The sequence below is a fragment of the Dipodomys spectabilis genome, unplaced genomic scaffold (genome assembly GCF_019054845.1).
Source record: "Dipodomys spectabilis isolate Male_0828 unplaced genomic scaffold, ASM1905484v1 ptg000157l, whole genome shotgun sequence".
Lineage (NCBI taxonomy): Eukaryota > Metazoa > Chordata > Mammalia > Rodentia > Heteromyidae > Dipodomys > Dipodomys spectabilis.
In genome coordinates, this window is record NW_024870834.1 from 22043623 (window position 1) to 22065285 (window position 21663).

Consider the following 21663-nt stretch of genomic DNA (forward strand, 5'->3'; position numbering starts at 1 on the left):
GTTCCTATGCTCAGGTCAATGGTTATGTTTTGTTCTTAATGGGAAAAGTATCCACTATTAGGTGGCACCATGCTTGTAATCCCACATCTCATGTTAGCAACGTCCAAGTATTTACAGGTGGTGGTCAGACAGTGTGCCATTCCTGCACTGGAATCTGTTTTATTCATCCAGAGAAGCAGAAGCTGAGGGATGCTGGAACATTGCGCTGAGACAGGAATCTGGCTTTAGATCATCCTACCTTTAGCTAGAGGCAAAAGGATTACATTTGTTTCATCTCTTTCCTTGCCTCCTGAATTACCATTTTTGAATCCCCATCCTAAGGAGCTGGTAACTCCACTCAGCTATCACCTGCAGCAGACTCTGAGCCTGGCCCATGGACCTCTCCAGTCCACTGAGGGACGAGAATCCTCCATCTATCAATGCAGGCCAATGGCATCTGCCCTGAGGAGCTCCTAATCCATGTCAAACCCTTCAGAAACATGGTATAAACCCTTCAAGCCATGTTTAGAAGCAGTCTAAACAGAGCTTCTCAGCCTGTCAATCAAAATATCTTGTGGCATCCATTCTCATCCTACGGTGTAATTCTAGAATTTGCCAAACTGTCGAACCAAACAAACAAACAAAAATCACCCAAAAAACAAAAACCTCCTGTCAGTTCTCAATTAGTTGCACCATTGGAGAGGAACAGTGATGTGGCGGATTAAAAAAAAAAAAAAGGTTCTGCTTGACTTTAGAATACATTGATTTTTTTTCAGTAGATTAACTTTTCCAATTATATTTTTGCATAGCCTAATATTAACAGGCAATTCTATTCCCTGAGCACACAACAACTTCCTCTGAGAACTCGGGTGTGTAGTAAACAGTACACAAGTGTGCAGGTCTCAGGGAATGATAACACTGTTAGCTAAGACCTACATGTGGAAAACGAAGAGGAAACCAATTCACAAACAGTAAAGCAAAATGGGAACTCTCCATGGACATGCAAACAAGCATATTAAAATGCTGGAAGACAAACTGTCAAGACTCATCTTTACTGTTAACGGAGCTCGATGAAAAATAAGGCGCAGCAAGGAAGGTCAGTGAGTTACTGGGTGGTCTTTCAAGCAAGAAAACACTAGGCAAACACCACCAACACATTTTACAAGAGAGTTTAAAATGAATTTTATTGTTTGATTTTACAAGTAGTCTTTAGAGGCTTCAAACAAGAACTCTGTTGCAAAACTCTAATAAATAGCTTGCCCCAAGTCCCAGAAGAAAATGGGAAACAAAATGAAAACAAAACTCAGAGGGGTAAGCAAGACACAGAGTGTGTGGATGATAGCAGTGCTTCTCATTTACAAAGGATTTCAGGCAATGCATAATCTCCTTCATACAGGTTAGAGAGAGGGACAGACAGGTTGAAATCTCTACAAAGTACTCTGAAATCTTCCTACTTCCATGATAGAAATGCCAACAACAGCATCAACAACAAAAATCCCATGGAGAAATCACAATTATAAATGAAACGGTAGCAGAAAAATCTGGCGGAAGGTATGTGCGGGGGTGGGAGGGAGCCCTCCTGTTCTCAGGAATGGAGTACAAACCAGTTGAGATTACTTAGGACGGAGACTTCTAAGCACATACCACTAAGTTGGCTGACATTCCCTTAGATCAGAGTCACCACTGAAGGGGCAGAGGGGCCAGTTTAGAGACAATTATGAAGGCATGAAATAAAAGTCTTCTCAATTCAGTCAACACTGGCTGGCCCCCCGAGTCTTCATGCTCTGCAGGGCTGAGGCCCAGAGCCCCAGAACAGCCTGCATCACTAGACAGGGAAAACAGCACATTAATAATTTCTGCAGCAGAGTCCTTTGGATGGCCACAAAAGGATGCAGAAAATGCCGTGCTTAAATTTCACACTGGAGCATGCAGATTCCAAAAGCTCATTCTATTACAGTCATTGCTCCCAAGGACCAAGCATTAAAATTCATGGTCTCACATTCACTGTTGATTTCTCCTAGAGAAGTTATTTATTTAGTCATTTTGAGAAGCAATGTTGCTACATCTCTTAAAATCTCTAACAACCACTATATACTTTTGACCAAAATGCATTCAACGTGTATACAGGTAAGGTTCTAGTTTGGCAGAATTTGGAAACCAATTAATGCTTGGAGCCAGGACTCGGTAAGAGAGGTTGATTCCAATTTAGTGGGGTTTATTTAAGCCAAACTAAAAAGAGCCCCTAGAAAGAACAGGCAGAAGGTGACATCAGGGTTTGGGGTCAGAAGGGGGTGTGGCCTGCAGGCCTGGCAATATGGTGCCTCTCTGGGTTACTGGCTGGCTATTGTGAATGTCTCCAATCCTGCTGGGCTCTGGTGATAGGTCAAACAGTCCCAGCTCATATACAAGGGAGGTGGGACTTTTCTCAAAGATGCCCTCTCTGGTGTTAGGAAAGAAGGTAAAGAAAGAACCCTCCTACTCCCCAAATAAATGAGTTAAAAAAAGTGTTCATTTCTCTAGGACAATGATATTTTGCAGGATAACAGGGAAAGCTTGGGTTACCTGAAGTAGATCAGAAAGCTGATGGAAATACAGGCAAATGGGCCAGGAGGGACCTGATCCTAGGCCCAGTTTCTTTTTATACATAACAGATAAAGATATTGTGCAAAAAAATAAAGACATTCACATTTTAGCAGTTAAACTTTTATTTTACTTTTTAAAATTTTTATTTACTTTTTTGTTTTGCTTTTCTACAAAAGGCAGATAATGATTGTGGATCTGCAGTTGTGTTGTGCACTCCCCAGAAGGGGGCAAAGTGGGAAGCTGGGAAGATGCTCTGAGAATGCTTTCGAAGGCATGAACGAGGGTCTTCAGGAGACCACTAGAGGGCGCGCCACCCCCTCTCCCCTCAGCAGCCCTAGCTCATATCTATGGTATTGAAGACCCACTCTGTGAACTTCTTCAGCTTGTCGGAGGCGTTCTGTGACTCCTCCTGCAACCTCAGGTTGTCCTCCCGCAAGTGCTGCACTTCCGCCTGAAGGTGGGCTTTGTCTTCTTTTTCCTGGGAGGTAAAGTAAGGCAGAATCAAACTAGGAGGGCTGATATTACCTTGCCCCGCCTTCAGGAGAAGTAGCTATCAATCCCTTCGATGAGCCCATTTCCATTCTTCATTCCACAAAACACCTGCCTACATGGCCTGGTCCCGGAGGCACAGCCGCTCTAAGCCCAGGGCCTCTAAACAGATTTACTGCTACAGGATTAGCTCGGCATGTGAACAATTAGTATGTATTTGTTAAGAAGGGCTGTCTTGAATTTTAGGCCATTTCTTTGGTGGCTGCTGTCTTGATGAAGTCAGAGGTACTAAAGAAACAAAAGTGTCCCCTGCTCCTATGCAAAAGCCTGCACAACAGTGCCAAGGTAGGTGGGAATGACACATTACACAGAGGCTGGCACGGCCACAAGAGGGTCTAGATAGGCCTGACTGAGCTTCAAAGACATTCGTAAAGGAGGGAACAATTACTCTGTATGTGCAACAATGAAGGTTTCTGCACACAACCCCCTGGACTCATGGACAGGACAACTGCATTAGGAAAATGCCCACACCTGGCTCTACCAACACACTGACAGTCAAGACAGAGTGTTTCCAGACTGGGAATTAAGAGAATGTGTACCTTCTTCAGATCTTCTCGAAGCATCTTCAGCATACCTTCCAACTGGTCCACTTTAGAAGCCAGAGTGGGAGAGGAATCCTTACTGCGGGAACAAGAGACAAAAGGCCATGCTGGCAAATGCCGCCATGGCTGGGGTGGTGCTCTCTCTTCTTTAAAAATCTGAGAAGGCTGTATTTGTAACATGGATTTCAATGTCAAATTACTCAGTATGGCAACTTCATGTGCATCTCTACTTTAAAAGAGAAAAATGGTGATCTTAACAAAAGATAATACACGATTGAACAGCAGTCAATCAATGGTTTCCTTTGTTAAGGATGATACATCTTCTGACAAAAGACTGCTTGACTATGAGCAAGAAAGGTCTCTGGAAGCACTAGAGGTATTTTCTGGCAGCAGCAACAGTCACATAGTGCAATGATTCCTCAGATCTCTTCTATGAGCTTGGTGCTTTGTGTAGGAGAGAGTTCAGGCAGAATCTGCTTGTGGCCACCAGGATAGGCAGGTCTCTGAGTCCCAAAACAATGGTCTGTAACCACTCTTGGGCCTGTAGCTATGCTTCTATACTCATGTCTAAAACACTAGTCTATATACCCCCAATATTAAAAAAAAACATTACATGTTTCAAAAGTTTAATGCCTTGAATTGTGTGCTATTACAATTGGCACCAGGCTTAACTTAGTTTTATTTAAGTGCTATTCAGACTAGTGGGGTCTCAATGGAGGTGCAGGAGGCTGGAAGGCCAAGCAGACCACAGACCAGGGGTGCTTCCACAATCCAGACCCTCGGCTGCAGACCTCTGTCAACTCTTTATCTCCCCCTCACACCTGAATTTGAGCTGTTAAAAATTTCCTGCATAAATTCTAGCCATATGCATGACTTTAGATTCCTTCAACAGAGAACTTGAAATTTTCATTGGGAAAATGTGCAGCTGCCCCCTTCCAGAGCCCAAAGAAAAGAGGTGGTGAGCCCAAAGAAGAAAGGTGGTGACCCCAAATTGTCTCAATCATGGGATAATAGGCATTTTTTAAAATTCTTTACTTCAAAAACCAAAGTCAAGTTAGAATTCCTGATGTGAAGTGAACTGGGCTGATGCCTTTTGCAAATTCTTATTCTATAACAGACAAGGCCCATGTGGCCTGAAGTAAGGGCAGGCAGCTGGCAAATGAATGATAATGACTTCTGAACTTTTCAGACAAGACAACCAAGAGATAACAATGAGTGGCTTTTAACTGGGAAGGGGTGGCTGCCATCTATGATGTGGGAAACAGGCTGGTCACACCTGGATGGGGGAAGGCCAGAGATGTGGCAGAATGGGAGCAGAAACAATGGCATGTGGGGACAAGGTGCCCAAGGGCCTGCCAGGCCTGACAAAACGCTCAGGCACTTGTCTTGTAAAGCTTCTTCAAAATGAATTCTGTGTCCGAGTGCACTGACAGTATGTTAAAGCACATTCGACCCCGGCTGCATTTGCTCAGTCCACTCTGAATGCGGAGTCCAACTCACCCTCATCCTAAGATTCTAAGACAACGGTCTCTCCCCCAAGAAAAGTCTGACTACTTCTCTTTATTGGAGATGTTATCCTGAGAAGGTCCATTCTGGACTCTGCTTTGACTCTCAATAACCAAACTGCTGCTCTGCTCACCTTTGCTATCCTAGTGGTGAAAGTGAATGAGGCACCTCTGTTACATTCACAATGCACAGGAAATCACGTGTGCTTTTCTCTTCTAAGCGCATGCCCCTGTAGGTTTGTTGAGAAGTCTTCAAACCTTAGTCCCATAGTCCATCAGTGTGACCCTAGCAACCTTGCTTTTCCTATCATTGTCTGCTTTGACCACATTTAATAGATGTCTACCTTATTTTTTTTTATTTTGTTTTATCTTATGAGACATGGCCAACTCTATATAGCTCAGGTGGGTCTTGAATGTATGATCCTCCTGACTCAGCCTTCTGTCAGGATTATATGCCTGCATCAATTACACCTAGCTTACATCCCTGGATTCTTAATCATCCTCAGATGGTTTTAAAGAGAGAGATTTCAAACTGGTGGGATTATTCTGTATGTTCCACGGCTGACCACTGGGTGCTTTCATATACAGAAATATAACACATCTAGCCTGTAACTTCACCATTTTAAACTAAGAGGAAAACAGGAAACACAGTTTCTGCAGTTAAATGGTGGTCATCAAGTCCAGGCTTTCTATCCACAGAAAACCTGCTGAGCCTCCTCCCTTGCTCATTCGCTTGGTGTGTTACACGTCTCTCAGGCATATATATATATATATAACACAGGGACTCTGAGGTGTATGCTATGATGTGGACATATTTACAGCATGGCCACAATGGCAGTTGGGGAAGTGACTAACAAACCAGATTCCAGGACTAAATTGTACAGGGCCCAGGGACATTTAATACTAATCATTTCTCTTGCAATTACGCCCCCAGAAACAAATGATGGATATCCTACAATTTTGATTTCATAATTCAATAGTGAGAGATATTCGTGATTTTGACCTTCAGTCATCCAAGAACAGTTTGTGTTTGCAGTACTCTGTTAGAGGGCGTTCTGACTAAAAAGTAAAGAGGCACCACTGCCAAGACGAGCCTCATTCGGCAAAACCCTGTGTCATCCATCTCCTCTGTTGCATCCGTTGCTATTGGGGTGATATGCAGGGCAGAGTGGGGCCTTACAACTGTTGACCAACCTGCTGTATGCCTTCATCTGCACCAGAGCCTGTTCATCAAGCTGGTCACTGTTGGACGCCGCACTCAGGGGGCGATGGTTTTCATCACTAGCAGCAAAAAATGAGGCTCTCTGGACTGCAAGGGAGAGGAGAAAACAACTGAATGTTCTGGAACTGCATCCTTGGGGCCTGTCTCCCCAAACTTAATGAATGGCCTACCTGACTAGTACATTCGAATCAAAGTCCCGGGACATACTGGTGATCTTATTTCCTAACCCTCACAGGGAGAAATATTATTCTTTTGGTTATAAAGGACCATAACATTGTAACTTCCTTTCATAAACTAGTTGCTATGAATCAGTTTTAGTCTATTCTCTCCCTGGTTATCTTATTTCCTAACTCTCACAGGGAGAAATATTATTCTTTTGGTTATAAAGGAGAGTAACATGGTAACTTCCTTTCATAAACTAGTTGCAGTGAGTCAGTTTTAGTCTATTCTCTCCCTGTTCATCAAAGTAGCTATTAACTAATGTTTCCCTGGAAAGAGGCCTTGTGCTAAATTTTGGACCAAGGCTCTTCACTCAGTGATGATGCCTGTTTACTGAAGTCTTGACCCTTCCTTAAGTGTGTTTCCCACAAGATGCCTGGCCACTCTATGGCCCAATAAGGACTCCTCAAAACCATGAAGTCAGCACAGCTGCCACGTGGCTTTCAGGGAAGCATGAGGAGGGGATGGGGATAGGAAGGCTCGAAGAGGTGGCCTTTAGCCCAAGTCCCTACTTTCTGTATTACAAATTCCTTCCTAAAATCCTTCTCAGATTAACCAACAATTTGAGAAATCAAGTTAATACTTGGGAATTTCCATTAGCTAAATAAACACAAAGGAGGCAAGAGAATTCACTGTCTACTGCTCCCTGGTTGCTGGACTGCTGACTTCTGAAGCCTAGGAATTTTATCCCCAACCTGAAACTTGACAGAATAGCAACATTCAATTCTCCCAAGTAAGACTAATAACAACTCCTCCCCCAATTATTTGCTATCATGATTTTATAAGGGATATTTTTAGTACTGAATGTTTTGGAATGATAAGAACAAAATCAGTCTTTACTCAAAGAAGAATAATTGGCAACCTTATGTCAAAAAAATTCACTGCTTGTAGTTTTTTTCATTTTAGCAAACTAGGACCACGCCAATCTGAGGCCTTGCATTATAGAACCTCTAGCCTAAAGCTAGTACAGAGTCAGAAGGCTGCTGGCACAGGAACAACACAGTCAGCAGGTATGCTACTGCACTAAACATGAAGGGCCAAGAAAGCATCCCACATCTATTCAGACTGGTCACAACCAAGTAGGTCGAGCATCCTGATATCCCCAACTGTGTGCTTTGCAATGCTAACTTTGTGAAACATGAGAATTTACATTCTTATATGAATGCTGGGATGCTTTACCCTCTCCAGCTATGGGAGAAGTGAGGTATCCATGCATAGATTCCTGGGTGGAAGAAATATTAGGTTCCATCCTGAGCTGGGGAGACCATGTGCTCAGCCAGGGTGTTGCCCTACTGAGCACTCAATAACTGTTAGCCCCATTGGGCCCCAGCTGTGCAGGTGAAGTGTGCTCAGGATGGCAAAGTAGACAGATTTGATCTCACTCCTTGCAAATGACAACATGGTGCTGCAGGTTCCTGAGCCATACTATCTGGATCATCAGTGGACAGACTCACCCTCATAGGCTTTGGCAGCATCTACCAAGTTGGACCAGTCCAAATCTGCGGCAGTGTCAGGCAGGGGCATCAAGCCAGGGTCAGGCATGGGCTGCCTTCGGGTCTCCTGGATGTCGGTGAGGGAGCTGTCTGAGGCCGAGAACTCCCCTGCACCAGGGGATAAAAGATAGGATAGTGCTTGTACCCACAGTAGAACTACTAAAGACCTTACCCATATCCCATAATGATTGATTTGTAAGCTATTTGTTGCTGGCATTTGTTGTAGTCTAGTAGGTTATTAGTGACCATTCTAAAGCTAACCTGAAATAAGAATTGACTTCTCTGTCTCTCCTCATTTTAAAAATAACTTCCCATCATCTCGCTCCTGGGAGTGAGTCATGAGAATGTAAATTTTGCACCCAGACAAAAGACAGTAGTTCTGCTTTGCAGGAGCCATCTGTCTTCAGTTGGGTCTAGAGCAGCGCTACTCTTTGAGTCTCCCCTCATGAAGTCAAGGGATTCAGGCTAGGAAGACACCTATTCCAAGACACAGCCAGCCCAAGGATGCTTACTACTGTTAGGGAGACAGCTGGGTCTTTCATTTTTGTTTGTGCCAGTGCTGGGCACTGTCACTGAGCTTTGTTGCTCAAGGCTAGTGCTCTATCACTTGAGTCAGTTCTACTTCCAACTTAAAAAAAAAATTTTGGGGGGGGGGGGTAGGAGTTAACTGGAGATAAAGAGTCTCATGGACTTTCCTGCCTGGGCTGACTTCAAATGTGATCATCAAATCTCAGCCTCCTGAGTAGTTAGGATTATAAGTGTAAGCCAGCAGTGTCTGGCTAGTTGGGCTTACTAGATTTTTATCTGGACTAGGAACCTGGATCTGACCACAGTCTCCATAGGCTCTCTCCCTGAGACTGGCGAGGTCCAGTGCTCTGTGCCCTAAGAGTATCATGGTCCCCACAGCCAGACTAATGCAAGTAGTATGAGAAACAAATCCCAATATGTGGGACTGCTAGGTGACCAAAGGAGGCCCACAAGGGGGCTTTTGGATTGATACCTGTATCACTTTCCTTCCCAAGATCTGGGGCATCACACAAACAAACTCCTTGGTTATGGTGGTTTTCTTTCTAAGGGTGACAGTTTGTTGCATACGAGTACTCAATCTCTATAGCAGTGGACATAACAACCTTAAGCTGTCTGGGCAGAGAGGAACACACACTGGAGCCAGTTTGTGCCACCTGAGGGCACATTGCCACTGCTCATGTTTATGGAGGCAGACAACAGAAAGTAAAGGCTGCAGGGGCAGGAGGGCACAGCTCAAGAGGCAGAAGCTGGGATGGAAACATGGCCGAGTGTGCAATTCCATGAGAAGGACATCTCAGAACGTGACTGTAAGTCCATCAAATGCACAGCTCAAAGTAGAACTTACACTTAAAAAAAAATCTATGGCTCTACAAGTACCTGTTTATAAGGGGTTAAAAAGTTTTCATCTCTTATGCCAGCTTGGTAAGCTAGAGTATATTTAGTGCTTGTTTTCCCTTTCAAATTACGTAAAGAACTGCTCTGAAGTGCAGCTGCTAGTTATTAATGTGCTTAAAATTAGAAAAATTATGAGTAAATGGAAGGCAGCAAATACTGGCAGATATTAAATGCTCATTCCTATTTAAACTTGCTCCCACCAAGGGTAAGTAGGTGGAACAGACAATTTTGTGTGTCACTCACAACCCTCTGCCCTTTTATCTCTGGGACCCAAATTCCCATATAAGGGGAAGAAACAAAACAAAACAAAATGCTTTTTCATCCCCCAAGTATTTCAGTGGTAGTCACTAAAGGAGCCAAGGGCAGAGAGATCAGCCCAACAAGGATTGCTTGAAATCATGAAATCACCCCAGCTGCCATGTGGCTTTCAGAGAAGCCAGAGGATAGGGTGGGAAGGCTGGAAGAGGTGGCCTGTGCCTTCCCTTCCTGCTCCCAGCACTCTGCAGGCTCACTCAGCCTTGACCCCCAGGGCTGCCAGTGACCTGGGAGAAATCTGGGAGCCAGATTTCCAGGCTGTTCTCTTGGAACGTGAGCTTCTTGGAAGAGAGGGCCCACTGTGATAACGGGCATGAAGACAGGGTGCACTGAGGGCTTTTTATTGTTTAAAAAAATAAAAAAAGGAATGGAATAGTATCCAAGTTAAACTGCAGGAGTAATGGGATTCAGCACAAAGTGGGAGGGACATGTTAAGTTACCATCAGGAGTCTTATTCTAGAGTCCAATGGCAGGAAGTGATCATTTCATGTGTGCATTTTGACTTACTGGGAATGACTTTCTGTAGCAAAAGAAAGCTGGACTTGTTCATATGTAGGTGGAAGAGGGACAGAGGAAGAGAGCACCATGCTGAGCGTGTCTGCAGGGGTGAGAGGGAGAGGGGGACTGTGCTGCCAAGCAGTGTGGAGAAAGGAAGACATATTTAAGAGCGTGGGTGCTCAAGAATGCTGTAGGGCAAACAGCAGGCTTAGAAAATACAGCTTCTGAAAAGGAGAATAAATGTGCATCTGAATAAACAAAAGAGAAAAGCTACAGCAGAATTCACAGAAGGAAAAAAAGATGGGAGTTAAGTGTTAGAGCATGGTGTGAGTCAACAGGTGTGTGCTGGGCTAAGCCAGGGAAACTGCCAAGTGGATCTGGACAGGATAAAGGAAAAGACTAAAATTTAAACCTAAAGTCCCTAAAACATGGTCATTAATGAACTGGAACCTAGTTAGGTCTCTGAGAAAACATAGCATAGATGAGCAAGGTACCCATTTCCTTAACTAATAATGCTGGATGAAGGGATGGATGAATCTTCAAATGGGTGGCTGACCCCGTAGGCAATATTGTCACAGCCTGGGAAAGACAGAGGACAATGGCAGGTCTGGCTTATAGGAGGCTGGGAATAATTCTGGAAAATAATATAGTGTTACCATGTCTACTCAGTCCCAGTAGGAGCTGGGATGTTGTTATTACAAACTTCCAGACTATTCCTTTGGAGATTCAACTTCAGCAGGTCTTGGGTGAGGCCGAGGAATCTGTTTTAAACAGGCATACCGGGTGACTGATGTGGGACAAAAGGGCTCACAGAAGGGAAGGGTAGGTGCATGGCGCAGGAAGCCCTCCACTGACCACCTGCAGTGGCAGGCACACTTACCATGCAATGACTTCATTCCTAAGGTGTATGACGGCCTCCGCAGTGGCAGGGACTTGGGGAGAGACGGGTACGTGCTGCTGAAAAGGACATCGTTGGGCAGCGCTTGGTCCAGAAATGAAGCCCTTGAGGTGAAGAAGTGCTCCCTCTGGCTGCTGTAAATGCTCTCGTCTGACAGTGTCCTGTGCAAGGCCCGCCGCGAGATGGGCGTTGGGGGAAAAGGAGACTGAGGGGAGGACAGTGCGTGGAACTGGAAAACAGGGGAGACAAGCAGGCATCAGTGTCTGGCTTAGAAACTCTAGAGCAAGGTTGGGGTGGGAGGGGTCATGTGGCCACTGTTCTAGATAAGCCCCTTCCAATTATGGGGCTCTCATCTATTTCCCCATCCTTAAGAAGAGGAGTTTCCAGTTGTTACTTCATTCCTTGGCTGCTGGAGGGTGGCATGGCAGGGTCCATCTGTAACTCAGACTTAGAACTTAGTGGATTTTATCAATATTATATACAGTGGATAAGAGCAAGACTTAGGGTCAGAAAAATGTTTTATTTGAATCCTCTTTGACCAAATCATGTAATCTCTCTGGGCTTGATTTCTCAGCTATAAAACAAGAGCACAACAGCTGGCAGGATTACCATAAGTTTTAAGTGGAGTTCTGGCTGATCACAATACTGTTCGTCAGAGGTGGTAAAAAACATTTTGTATAGATACACAAATAAATTGACTAAAATGTAGTATATACAGGGGAAGATCCTAATGATGTGACTCCTTTGGACAACTAACTTAGTTTAATGAAACAAATACCAGGAAGCTGAAATGTGTTGTTGAAAGTGGGGGGTGGGAAGGGCAGATAAATGGAGAGAGGAAAGGTGGGCAGTTGTTATATTCAATGGAAGGGTGGGAAGTTGTTATATTCAATGTACACAGGTAAACATGGAGCCAGGCAACTTGAGCAGATGAGTGTCATTGGAGAGATGGGGGAGAACAATGGAAAAGGTAACAACAATCAAGATGCACTATACTCTCATAAACTGACATGTTGAAATGAAATTCTTTGTACAACAACTTGTCAGAGCCACCCAGTAGGGAGAGCAGCCTCGGAAGTTGTCAGCGTGCTTGCTGGTAACAAAGACATTTGATTATCAAAATAAAATAACTTGAGTAATAGATTACTCTTAATAAGAATTAATTATGAAGTTACACTAATTAAACCTCTCAAGACAGAAATTTTCAGTCCTCCTTCCTCAGCCTCTGGAGTACTGGGATTACAGACAGATATCACTGTGCCTGGATTCTATGTATGAAGTAACACAGAAATCAGTCTTATCAATGACAAATATTTAAACCAAAATGACAAATAGTGGGCTGGGAAGGTGGCTCAGTGGTAGAGCGCTTACCTTGCATGCATGAGGCTCTGGGTTTGATTCCTCAGCACCACATAAGCAAAAAGAAAAAAGCTGGAAGTGGAACTGTGGCTCAAGTGGTAGAACGTTAGCCTTGAGTTGAAGAACTGAGGGACAGCACCCAGGCCCAGAGTTCAGGCCCATGACCAGACCCAAAAAACAAAATGACAAATAGTTCCAGACAGGTTTCTTGTGGATATGTTTTGACTTTGGTGACCAAATCAGATTTCAGTTGAGATTTTTTCCACAAGAAGCAAAACTCTGAGAATCCTTTTAACTGAGAAACAGCAGACACAAACTGCAACCTAGAGACCAGCATATTCTGTCCTGTGAACAATCAAGTTATACCTCCTCAGGTTCAGGTCCTCATGGGCTGTTGTTCACATTGATGGGAAACAGCCTGGGTGAAGATGGGAAGAGGAGCAGAGTCGCTGTTGGCAGAAAGACACTAGGGTACTTTCCACCACAGTGAGAATGCAGAATGACTGAAAACGGCTCTCCTATAATACAAATCCAGAAACCTAGAGCTAGGTCCTTGCATATTTATGTTTAATAAGCCATGGGTTAATCAAGTCAAAGATACCACCACACAATAGGCAGAGCTTCTGCACACACCATTCATTAGGCACAGGGTAAAGAAGTCCAAGGCCAAAACCAACTGGGGGAAAAAAAAGTTTACTTTTTTAAATATTTTGTACTAGTCCCAGGGGCTTGAACTCAGAGTCTGGGTGATGTCCCTTTAGCTTTTTGCTCAAGGATAGTACTAGTACTTTACACTACTTTACTCTACTTGAATCACACCTTTATTTCTGGATTTTTGGTAGATAATTGCAGATAAGGTCAATCTTTAAATCACCATCCTCAGATCTCAGCCTCCTAGTAGCTAGGATTACAGGTGTTTGTCTCTGGTACCTGGTCCAAGCATGTTTACTTTTAAAAATCCAAGCCTAGTTCAGCCAGGTCCATGAGATGCTCATGAGGAAGACCAGCTGCTGCAGCAAGCGCTCTGCAGGAGAATCTCGTTTGGTGCGGAGGTGGCAATTTCCTCCCGCACCTATGAGAAGAAGAGGCTAACTGGTTTTCTGATTATAGTTTTTTGTGGTTTTGAAAATTAGATCACCTCTGCTGCCTTCTAGGACTATCTCAGAAAGCTTCTGCCTGCCAAGCCCAACCTCTAGAGCTTAGACCTATGTCTTCAAAACCTGTTACTAAATCTTATTTTTGCTCTTTTTGGGAAATAGTAATAGACTTCAAGATCCTCTGGGTGGCATGCTTTACTTGAAGCTGTAGCATCCTGTACCACAGGTAGGCAGGTTGGGACTAGAAGGACGCAACCCTCCCAGAGCTCCTATCTTATACAAAAATGCTGGTGTGGCACCTCACCTCCTACCTCCTCAATTCCTAGTCTCAATGGTGTGCAATCCTACCCGGTTTTCCAGAACACCCTGACTGCTTTGTCAAACCATATGCCATTCACTATTCTCTTGCCAAACTGTGCTCAGGAAGGAAGGTGTCCCTTCCCACCCCTCCCCAGCCCTCCTAGATTGTGGTGATGGATGCTCTGTCACTGTTTTCCAGGCAGAGCTCAGGGCAGCTGCTTGGATACTCTGGGCTCCAGCCTGTCCAGGAGGGTACTGTCATGTCCTGCAATAGGGAGTCCTGTTACTGGCAGATGAGCCTTGAAATGACAGATAATAGCTCAGACAATAGCAATGGTCATCCTAGAAAGCCACTGTAAGTCACAAGTATCATGGCCCTAAGCTGGCCTCTACCAGTAACTTGAAGCCTGCCACAGTGGCTTGGGTCTTTGAGCCAGGAGTAGCCTGGGAGACTTCTTCAGGCATGCTCCCTGACAAAGCAAAAACCCAGACATTTAGATGATGGCTCTCAGAAGACACATGGAGTTACTTAGCTAGACTCATCTGAAACTAAATCAACTCAAGGAGAAGGGAACAAACCAAAGAAAGCCAGCACATTCCCAGCTCTTGCTCTCAGCTAGCCCCTTGCAGTAGGCTAGAGCCAGCAGACATACTTTCTTTGTAGAGGGTCTCATGTTAACATAGTCAACAGAACAACAAAGTGCACCCCTGACTCAAATAGAAATGTCAAATTCATTTTGAAATTGAAAGCCAAGGCCTACAATAAGGGCAAAATAGACATTTGCCTTCAATTATTTCCACTGCACGAATAAATCAAAAGAATGAGAGCTCTTAATTTGTTTGTTCTTTGCCAAAATGTTCAAGTAGCAATTAGTGGAAAGATCCTTTCCTGGGCAAGTTTTATTTCCTCTGACCTCAAAGAAAAATATCTGTAATAATTTTTATTTTGAAACTGATACTTAAAATTTTTAATATACTTCTTTGGGTTTTGATGGATAAAGAAGTTTCTAGCAAAATCTTCTGCAAGGTTACTAAGGAAACCATTTGTACCCTGGATGATGAATCAAAACTGCTAAGTGCTGGCTTCTGAAACAGAAATGACAGAAGTTAAGAATGGCTGCATCTATAAAACAAGTTGGTAATATAGTAACTCATGTTAATAAATCATTTGTTTTCCAGAGTGGTCCTTCAGAGTGGACCACTTCAGAGTGGTCCTTGGGACACACTGAATTCCTGCAAATGTCGATTTTTTGAGTTTAGGAGGTTTATCTGACCAACATGGGAAAAACATGCATAGGTGTGTATGCATACATATACACACACACACAAATGCACAACATGGGCTGTGAAAGCCTAGAAGTGCCAAGAACACATGGCAGCTCCCGCCTGGTATACCTCTCTCCTCTGCTCAGCAAGAAGCTGTGAGTGGGAGGGACTGTAGCTTCCATTTTCAATCCGTTCTCCAAGTTCTTATGAAATTAAAGCTTTCCAGACCCTTCAAACGGAATTTAAATGATTGAACTAAGGAAACTTTAGCTGAATGCTGGTGACTCCTATCTATAATCCTAGCTACTTGGAAGGCTGAGATTGAGCAGATGAAAGTTCAAGGCTAGTGTGGGCAGAAAAGTTGACCTCTTCTTAATCAATAGCTGGGAAGAGTGTTATGGGCCTGTCATTCCAACAAGTAGACAGATTGTAGTCCAGGCATGTGTCTGGAACTTATCATATAGGAAGGATCATCCTTAGCAGAAATCAAGATTTTTCTTCAAAAATAACCAGTGCAAAGAAGGCCTGGAGGTGTATTTCAGCTGTATGTAGAGTACTTTCATAACAAGTAGGAGGCTCTGAGTTCAAACACCAGTGTCCCCACCCTCATCCCAAACCAAACAAACTAACAAAACCTCACTCTGTGATCCTAAACAAGTCTGGAACTGATACATGAATAAAAATGCTAAAACAGTATTCAGGGCTAGTAGAGGAGAAGATAGGACTTTAGGAAAGTTATGAAGCATCAAGAATTCTGAGGGAAATAGAGAAAAGCTTTAAGAACAGAGATCTGGGGGCTGGGAAGGTGGCTCAGTGGTAGAGCACTTGTCTTGTATGAGTGAGGCCCTGGGTTCGATTCCTCAGCACCACATAAGCAAAAAGAAAAAAGCCGGAAGTGGTCCTGTGGCTCAAGGAGTAGAGCGCTAGCCTTGAGCTGAAGAGCTGAGGGACAGCGCCCAGGCCCAGAGTTCAGGCCCCACGACCGGACCCAAAAAAAAAAAACACCAAAGAACAGAGATCTGAAATGTTCAAAAGACACTGATGAAGACTGGGTTTGCTAGACTGAAGAGGTCTGTCTCTTTTTGGAATGGTATGCTGTGATTAGCCACTAGGCAGGCCTGCTGGTTCCTGGGGAGCACACACCCCGTGTGGCCAGCAGGTGAGCTGGGGGCTTCTGTGAGAGCAGGATGAGGAACCCTCTAGAGGCAGACGGCACTGAAGGCCTTGTGGAAGGGGCAGAATTCTGTGAAGCAATGTCATATGAGGACCAAGGACCATGAACCTTAAGTAGGACACATTAGAAGAAGCAACAGCTGTGGGGAGGGGCAGGTTAATAGGCACCAAGAGTGAAGAGACTGAGTGGGGAGAGCACTGTGAAAAATCACCAGAAAATTGGGTGAGGTTAGGAAGGAGGAAAGTGAAGAGGAGCTAATAACCAGCGCCCCCTGGAGGGTAGAACTTTGACCTACAGTTCCATCATGCCTAATTGCCTTTTTTTTTTTTTAATTGTGAAAATACTGTACAGAGGGGTTACAATTGCATGGGCAAGATAATGAATACATTTCTTATCAAGCATTGTAGCCTCCTCCTTTGTTTCCCCTTCCCATCCCTTCCCATCCTCCCCCTGGCCCCCCACCCAATCCTCCCCCCCCCATAGGGATACAGGTGGACCCATTGCAATAATGGGATGTACAAGTCGTTATGTCGAAAAATGAACTTTACAACTCTAATTGCTTTTTATCCTAAGCCCTTTCCTGTACCTTAAAATTCTTCTGTGATTCGGAAGTTGGGCTTTCAAGGTCGATGAGTTTTTTTAGATCCTCTTCAATGGTGGACTTGGAGGTTGGTTTGGGGGATGCCCGGAGGTCCCTGGTTGAGGCGCGCAGCCTAGTGTGGGATATCTCATTGCCATCACTCTGATGACGCCTGGGAAGGAAGGGAAGATATGGGGAAAACCAAAGGCATGATAGGCTGTAGAGGAGGGGAGTCAACAGACATATGTTAAAGAAGAGAACGACTTCTGTTTACACCACAATCCACCCAGTTACATGTTAACTGAATCCTACAGAAACATGAAATAAAGTCTGATGAGCAAATCATTCTTCGTAGGAAACTATTAGTTCTGCTGTGCCAAAATTAGCACCATGCTTACTAGAAAAGTATAAATTTAAAACTTAACCTTCATAAAACCAAAACAACTTAACTTTTGGCTATACTGTGTCAAAAAGTCCTTTATCCTCTTGTATATTCTCTCATTTTCTAATATTGAACTCAGACTGTGCTCCCAGTCTTTGTGAGAAGGTAGGAGGACAGGATATATGAGGCCAGCCTGGGCTATAGAGCAGGTTCCAGGCTGGCCTGGGAGATACAGTGAAACTGTCTTATGTTAAGGTAGAGACGGACAGAATCAGAGGCTCTAGAAGCAGTCTTAGCACCAGAGGCTCAATTATTCTGAAGTGTGCCCTTCAGACATACTGTTTCCTCAGGGAGCCAAGAGTCTCAGATCCAAATGTTCTGCAGTAAATCTTCAGGGAATAAGGGAGAGAAACAATTTAAGAAAAGTTTATTTGGGAAAGAAAAATAATCCTTCCACTAAACCAATGCCTCCAAACCCCATAGCCTGACTTTGTTCTTTGTAAGATACTGTCCAAACCCTTTCTGTTCTGTGCCATCTTGAAAGCAAATCACTCAGCAAGAGAAGTGAAAGAACCCTTACTTTCTTGTGTCCATAAATCCCACGGAGTTAATAGTTCCTTCGGGTTTTTTCCATCCAATCAGGTACTTGCTGGTAGCTCCCTGACGGGGGTAGAATGTTCTAGGACCAGAGGAAGAGGAGGAGGAGGAAGAGAAGGAAGGTGCAAGCTGTGAGGAGGCGGCAGGATGAAGTTCTTCTTTAGGTGAACTTCTGGCACTGGAGAAAACAACCGGGCTGGCAGAGTGCCGGGAGCTCATGGTACTAAGGAGAGGCAGAACAAAGACAAAAGGTCTTAAGTGTGCATCTCAGGGTCTCTATGTCAGCTACAGAGCTGATATCCAGGGTGGGTGTGATGCCCAGCTTAAAGAGTAGTGAATGTTTCATAAAGTATTAATGGAGATGACTGGCTGGCCTTCTTGTGTTCTCAGTAGAATTCAAGAGTCTGCTCTTAAAGTCGCAAATGGTCACTGGGGCTTAGTTTGTACTTTTAAATTTAAAGGTAAAAACAGTTAAGACTGTCACATTGGTACCACTAAAGTTGGTTCACAGTTAAGTCTAGAAGAGGCAAGTGACATGAGAAAAGAACAGGGGAAAGCCTGGCAGGGTCACTGGCAATGTGTTTTGTTTTCTTAGAAGGAACCCCAGTGATTTTTTCTAAGGCCAAGGTAAGGAAAAGAGAAGACAGAGTGAGGGACATAGCTTTCCCCTCACACCCAGGGCTAAGGGGTGCACCGAGCTCTCCATCAGGGAATCTGGCTTTAATATGAACTCGAAAAAGCTGTTTTATAACAAAGCAAATTTAAAACTATGACGAAGGCAGAATTTTCCAAAACTGGGGATGAGAGAGTAGCTACAATGGCCTCTAACTGCAGGACCTCCAGAGGCCCCACAGACCCAGGGTCACACTTTTTTTTTGGACTCTACTGAGTTTCCTGCTTAGGAGTCCAAGAACAGGTGATTCCTATGGCAGTGAACTTTCTGTTGCTTGAGGTCTCAGAGCACATGGTCAATGGCAGTTCCATTTGTCAAAATCTGATGAGCCACAGCTAAATAAATATGGACTTCAGTTAATGCATCAATATTGACTGCTTGGCTATGTCCTACACTGATATGAAAGGAGGAGAAGCCAGGGGGGCTAAGGAGTGCGTGGGAATTCTACCCTATTTCTGAAACTTTTCTGTAATCTGAAACTTTTTGAATATTTAAAAATGTATGGTAAAACACAGATTTTAATTGTCCCTAGATACTATATATTGGTAAAAACATACAATCAATTCTAGCTGGATTATATATTTAAGCTATACATCAAAAGATTCTGAACTATAATACAAAAGAAGATCTTCACAAGAGATGCACAGGTTTCTTTAACAGGACCATAAAGGAAAAGACTAAAGACATTAAAATTAAGAGCTATTCATGAAAGGACACAAACTACGAGAATATACACACAGTATTTCCAACAATAGGGTCCCAGAAGGAAAATGAAAAGCAGTTTGAAAAACTTACTCAAAAGAGGACATTTAACCAGGCTCCAGTGGCTCACACCTGTAATCCTCACTACTCAGTAGGACTGATATCTGAGGATCATGGTTCAAAGTTAGTCCAGGCAGGAAAGTCAGTGAGACTTTTATCCTCCAATAAATTACAAAAAAAAAAAAAAAAAGACCAGGAGCAGATCTGTGGATCCAGTGGTAAAGCATTAGTCTTGAGCAAAAGAAGCTCAAGGAGGGGCTGGGAAGGTGACTTAGTGGTAGAGTGCTTTCCTTGCATGCCTGAGGCCCTGGGTTCGATTCCTCAGCACCACATAAGCAAAAAGAAAAAAGCCGGAAGTGGTGCTGTGGCTCAAGTGGTAGAGTGCTAGCCTTGAGCTGAAGGACAGTGCCCAGACCCAGAGTTCAGGCCCCACGACCGGACCCCCCCCCCCCACCAAAAAAAAAAAAAAAAAAGAAGCTCAAGGATAGCATTCAGGTCCTGAGTTCAAGCCCCAGGACTGGGGGAAAAAAAAGAGTGTATTTAAAAGATAAAAATAAAAGAGACATAAACACTGGTACTCAACATCCCCAGTTACCAATACAAATTAAAATCATGAGGAACCACTCATATCTACCAGAATGGCAAAATTAGAGTTCTAATATCAAGTGCCAGAAAGGATGTGAAGTACCTAGAACTATGCTGTGTGGAGTATTCCTTGTCATAACCATTTTGGCAAGCTGATTCAGTTTCTACTAAAGCTGAACATAATGTATATCCTTTGACATAGAAAGTGCTCTCCTGCCAATTCAAAAGAAATGCACACAGAGTTGTAACAAAGAACATGCTCAAGAAGTTGTAATATCCCCCAAATGGAAACAATTCAAATGTCCAACAATAGGATGCAGAATTCGGTTGAGGAATGCCCTAACCGTTCTATGCCTCCATCAGAAAGAATGACATTGCCCCATTTGTTAGGAAATGGAAAGACTTGGAAAAAATTATATTAAGTGAAGTAAGCCAGGCCCAAAGAAACATAGGTCCAATGGTTTCCCTTATTTGCAATAACTAGTATATGTCTGAGTCAAGCAGAAAAGGTCACATAAGTTGATGTTAGGGAAATGAATCCCAAGATAAGTATTCAAATGTTTTTTTTTTTCTTTCATGAGATTGTTTCTAACGTATTTATAAGATGATTTCTTTGTTGCTTTGTATGTCCCTTCCCCACGGTATAACCCCTGCTTTCACTGTATTTGAGGTTGGTATAATTTGTGGAGGGGAAGGGAAAAAACAAATTATTTAAATAGGGATACAGGTGGACCCACTGCAACAATGAAATGTACAAGTCGTTATGTCAAAAAACAAACTTTACAACTTTGGTGGTGGGGGGAAGATCAGGTAGGAGGGTGGGGGGATATGCGAAGGAATGGGAAGGGGAAACAAAGGAGGAGGCAACAATGCTTGTTAAGAAATGTACTCATTTTCTTGCCCATGTAATTGTAAACCCTCTGTACGGTATTTTCACAATAAAAAAAAATCCAGCAAAGGATACAAACCAATGCTACTTGCATACATGGGTAAATCTGAGCCAATATAATGCTGACTACAGCTGACTACAGCTGTTATGGCTCGATTTTATAAAGCCTCCTAATAGACAAAATTCATCTGAATTTCTAATTCAGGGTTGTGTTTACCCTGAGGAAATATGAATAAGGAAGGAATGGGGACATATGTAGCACATGGATGCTGGTAATATCTTTTTGACGTGGATAATGATCATGTGGAGTTGTATACCCATGACTGTGCCTTTTCCTGTATGGATGTTACCCTTCCATGAAAACATATGCACCCAATAAGCAAGTCAATAATCTGAAAGGAGGAGATCTCATCAGTCCTTGAGGCTCAGCCAATGGAGTGGAACAAGATGAGGGGAAAATAGGAAACTAAGCAAAGCTCATCTGGTGGGCTTTCCATACGAACTAGATTTTATTACTTCGGATCAAATAGAACGATCCTCTTTAGAACTAAGAAGGAAGAACTGGATTTAAACCTTATAAAAAATATAGTAATAAATGCTTAGCTTTACTCTGGTATCTCCCCCACCCCCCACAACCAGGTATTTTCCAGATAAAGAGAATGGAAGAAACCTCATAAAATCTCAAGCATAAATAAACTGAAAAACAATGAAACCATACCTCTTGATAACAAGTATCAATTTTAAGGAAATACAATGTAAACTTGTTCCAAATTA

At 43.4% G+C, this 21663-nt stretch overlaps 1 protein-coding gene across 4 annotated transcripts in view; it reads right to left on the minus strand.

Annotated features, from left to right (window-relative positions):
- Nucleotides 1-2474: 2474 nt before the first annotated feature.
- Sipa1l1 (signal induced proliferation associated 1 like 1) overlaps nt 2475-21663 on the minus strand; it is a 335149-nt gene continuing 315960 nt past the window's right edge. For all 4 annotated transcript variants that reach the window (XM_042692744.1, XM_042692740.1, XM_042692742.1 and 1 more), the window contains 7 exons: nt 17964-18203; nt 17008-17173; nt 11208-11454; nt 8054-8200; nt 6353-6467; nt 3651-3732; nt 2475-3040 (listed from right to left, as the gene is read on the minus strand). In XM_042692744.1, the coding sequence (XP_042548678.1) occupies nt 2897-3040; nt 3651-3732; nt 6353-6467; nt 8054-8200; nt 11208-11454; nt 17008-17173; nt 17964-18203 (1141 nt within the window). In that variant the 3' untranslated portion in view covers nt 2475-2896. The remainder of the gene's footprint in view (nt 3041-3650; nt 3733-6352; nt 6468-8053; nt 8201-11207; nt 11455-17007; nt 17174-17963; nt 18204-21663) is intronic.